The sequence below is a fragment of the Taudactylus pleione genome, unplaced genomic scaffold (genome assembly GCF_031769625.1).
Source record: "Taudactylus pleione unplaced genomic scaffold, aTauple2 ptg001150l, whole genome shotgun sequence".
NCBI lineage: Eukaryota > Metazoa > Chordata > Amphibia > Anura > Myobatrachidae > Taudactylus > Taudactylus pleione.
This window is the reverse complement of record NW_028285551.1, coordinates 439,683-443,341: the sequence shown is the minus strand read 5'-3', so window position 1 is coordinate 443,341 and position 3,659 is coordinate 439,683. Positions and strand designations below refer to the sequence as shown.

Here is a 3,659-nt window from a genome sequence, read left to right as displayed (position 1 = left end):
ATATATAATTTAGTTTAACAATGGTCTTATACACTAAATTAACATATAAATAAAATAGATAGTGGTTGTGAGTATTGATCATTCTTTGTTAGGATGAGCAGCCAGGTCCACCAGAGAAACACAGGAGACCTCTTTGTAGGATGAGTAGCCAGGTCCACCAGATAAATACAGGAGACCTCTTTGTAGGATAACTAGCCAGGTCCACCAGAGAAACACAGGAGGCCCCTTTTGTAGGATGATTAGACAGGTCCATCAGTGAAGTTACATGTACTCTCCAAGTCATTGGTGTGTAGCCCAGCAGCAGTCAGGCATGTGTATACAGAGAGAGGTGTCCTCCTGTTCTATGTCTCATGTGATGGATTTCTTACAGCCCAACAACTCACATCTTCTACCCTCAGTGAGATGAGGCCGAGTAACACAGCGTCCTGCACACATTCTGGTGATGCCTATATTGAAGGATAACATTATTAGTATAAAAGCCGTTTGCATTTAACTTTATATAATAGCTTTATTACTGATTTATATGGTTTCCAGTGTACAAATACTTCTTCTATGTCAAATTCTTGTTCACTTTTCTCTTTCTTTTGTTTACTTTCTGATCCTTCCAGCTCTGTACCTGTGCCCTTGCCTATCCACCCCTAAATACATTCTCTGTCAGTCATTTCATGTATCTTCTCTTAGATTGCTGTCACACAAGAAATGTTTTCCTCTAACACTTTTCTAGATTCCGCAGGACACTTACTGTCTCTTTAAAACGTTGCAGATGGTTCAGCCATGGCCGCAGCCAGTGGGATACAGGTTCTCTGTATGCTGGTGACTCCCTCTGTAAAGGAGAATTAGGAGGTAAGGAAGCTGTGTCATGTGTATCCCTGTCCCATACACCCACCTGTCCCCACCATGATAGATGTGACTGATACACATAAGGAACATAAGAACTTACACAGATCATCAGGTCATCTCTCAGTGTAAGGAAAACCACCAGCGACTGTGATACAGCGTCAGGCAGAGCAGATGTGGACATATTGGCCAGTACATCAGCAGCTAGTGACACTCGCTCCAAGGTCAGGATCAGGCGGTCACTGGGCTGTAGGATGGAATGAACAAGGTGTGAGGCTCTCATGGATATGTGATTATAGAGGGGGGTGAGGGGAGATGACAGGGCCTGTGTATTACTGTGTGTATAGAACTAGAACCCATATGGCATATGTGCAGAAGATACATGATGTATACACACCTCTAGGTCACATACAGACGGCTTGTGTTTCATCATTCTTCTGTAACATCTCGCTGCAACATCGAATATGTTCTTCTCCTGTGTAGGGTCAGATGTCTCATTAGTATAATGTGATTCTGTAACTAATACATTCTCCTATGTAGAGTGGTCGTGTAATAGTGCTCATAACTCCAATAAGTTATATATACATATTACATTATACTCATGCATTTACATCCTCAGCCAACACATAATTCCATATACTGAGATATCTGCCTGAGCTTTTCATGGGTGATGCTCTGCTCACTTTATACATCAACATTTTTATTTTTACATATTAAACACATTGATATTTTGTCTAAAATATGATTGAGTTATTTCTATTGTTATACACAGGGGGCTGTGGCGTAAGTTCATTCCAGACACCCGGAGGCAAGTTATAATTTGGTGCCCTCCCCCCCAGCACAGCTGCTGACACCGTAATGTAGCAATTTGCATGCAGACAGGCTATAGATAGAAGAAGGCTGCAGCTGATGGTCTGACACAAAGCTCTTCACTAGTGTATGGTGGCTTCTCAGGTGCCGGGAAGGGGTGCCATGTATTGGGCAGCCGTGACAGTACACTCCAGGTACATAGTTACAGCCCTAACTGGGGTGAATATGTTGTGGACAATGGAGGAGGTGCCCCTTCAGAGCAGGAACCCGGCGGCAGGCGCCTCTATTGTCTCCCATAGTTCTGCCCCTGAAAGGGGGCTGTAGTAAGGGTCAGCTCCAATAACAGTTATGCCAATGGAATCATGGAGTTATGGGGCAGCAGTACAAAGTATGTACAACTAGGCCTGGCTGTGCCAAGACAATCTGTTACATGGTGCTGAGAGATAAGTGCGCTCCTCAGTCACAGGATGGGGAGGAAGTGAGTGGGGCGATGGATGATTCGGAAGGCAGACAAGTAACATAGGGCCTGATTCAGAGCCGCTCGTAAGCGGCAGTACGCTCGTTCCGAGCGATGTTCGCACTTCTGCGCATGCGTACGGTTTATAATACGCATGCGCGAACCAGTCAGTGCGGCCGAAAATCATTTGTTCGCTATATAGCGAATGCCTGCTACTTTGAGTGACAGAATGAGGCGTATGTGGGTGGTAACGGGAAGGTGCTTGAAAACGGGGAGTGGAGATAAGAACGCAGGCGTGCTTAAAGGTCAAAACGGGCGTTTTAAGGGTGTGCATAATTAAAACAGCAGCGTCATTGACCACGTCACTGGGTTATTTTATAGCCGGAACTGCTCGCAAGATTGTGGTAGCAAAAACCAACCACAAGAATTGCGAGCAGTTCATACGCTGGTCGATGTACTCGATTAATCTAATAAATAGCGGACATGACGTAGGATGCGAGCGGCCAGGGGGCGTATTTTTCAAAATTACAACCGCAAGTTTTGCTCGCTCGTTCAGACTTAGAGGTGTGAACAGACCGCAATTAGCGAACGGTTCATTTGAATAGCCACTCCTTGTTTTAGAACGAACGACCGCAAATAGCGAGCGGCTCTGAATGACGGCCATAGTTTTGAAGGATTTCTGCATCTGTCATATCTATAAGTATTTTATCTAACACTACATATGAGCACATGTAGTAAGTGGTTACATGTGGCTGTGGCTGTACATTCCATGTAATATCTATACGGGAAGCAGCTATTAGTTCCCACTGATGAGGATAAATTGTGCGTCACACTTACAGAATCACTTTGCAGCTGTCTCAGCAGTCTGATATCAGTGGGAGACGCGGATAAATATCGGGACACCGGGCAGTGTCTTCCATGCGGGGATCCACTCACTGCCACAACTAGGACGGTGACGGCCACCAGTCTGATGTCCATGGCTTATGTGCTGGTCTGGGTACAGTGACTTTCTGTTGCTCCTGGGAACCTGTGTATATGATCTGAGTTAGTGTCTGTATATGGGCTCCATGTATTAGGAACAGAAGTGTAAGAGCTGCCTGAGACAGAATCAGTATTGGGAAATAAAGTCTGATGACTTCTATGAATGCATTTATGGATGTAGTAAGGAGTCTGGGATCTTTGTCAGTATATATTTGTTACTAGGTCTAATCACACAGTACCCCAATATGTGCACAATGGGCTCCCAAGTCTGTACACACAACATGCATTCCCCCTATGTATAAACTTCCTCTGTACAATGTAATCATATAAATACGGCAGTCACTATACACAAGTAATATGCATTGTATTATCCCCTGTACACAGACACATTACACTGACAGTATACTATATATACACAGACACATTATACTGACAGTATACTATATATACACAGACACATTACACTGACAGAATACTATATATACACAGACACATTACACTGACAGAATACTATATATATATATATATATACAGACACATTACACTGACAGTATACTATAGATACACACAGTAG

General features: G+C 43.8%; 1 protein-coding gene across 1 annotated transcript; it reads right to left on the bottom strand.

Moving 5' to 3' along the window:
• Nucleotides 1-341: 341 nt before the first annotated feature.
• On the bottom strand, nucleotides 342-3,082 carry LOC148453446 (interferon lambda-3-like). The gene is made up of 5 exons (XM_088462118.1): nucleotides 2,942-3,082; nucleotides 1,235-1,312; nucleotides 941-1,084; nucleotides 743-823; nucleotides 342-446 (listed from the first exon to the last, which is right to left on the bottom strand). Exons 1-5 carry the CDS (start codon nucleotides 3,080-3,082, stop codon nucleotides 342-344), a joined length of 549 nt encoding a protein of 182 aa, XP_088318244.1.
• Nucleotides 3,083-3,659: the final 577 nt, after the last annotated feature.

What these genes read in the sequence shown, in the direction of transcription:
- LOC148453446 (XM_088462118.1), bottom strand. Translation starts at nt 3,082, where the DNA reads ATGGACATCAGACTGGTGGCCGTCACCGTCCTAGTTGTGGCAGTGAGT. An exon ending in GACAGCTGCAAAGTGATTCT is followed by an intron (nt 1,313 to 2,941) that starts GTAAGTGTGACG and finishes GACCCTACACAG; the next exon opens with GAGAAGAACATATTCGATGT. An exon ending in TGCAACGTTTTAAAGAGACA is followed by an intron (nt 447 to 742) that starts GTAAGTGTCCTG and finishes CCTTCAATATAG; the next exon opens with GCATCACCAGAATGTGTGCA.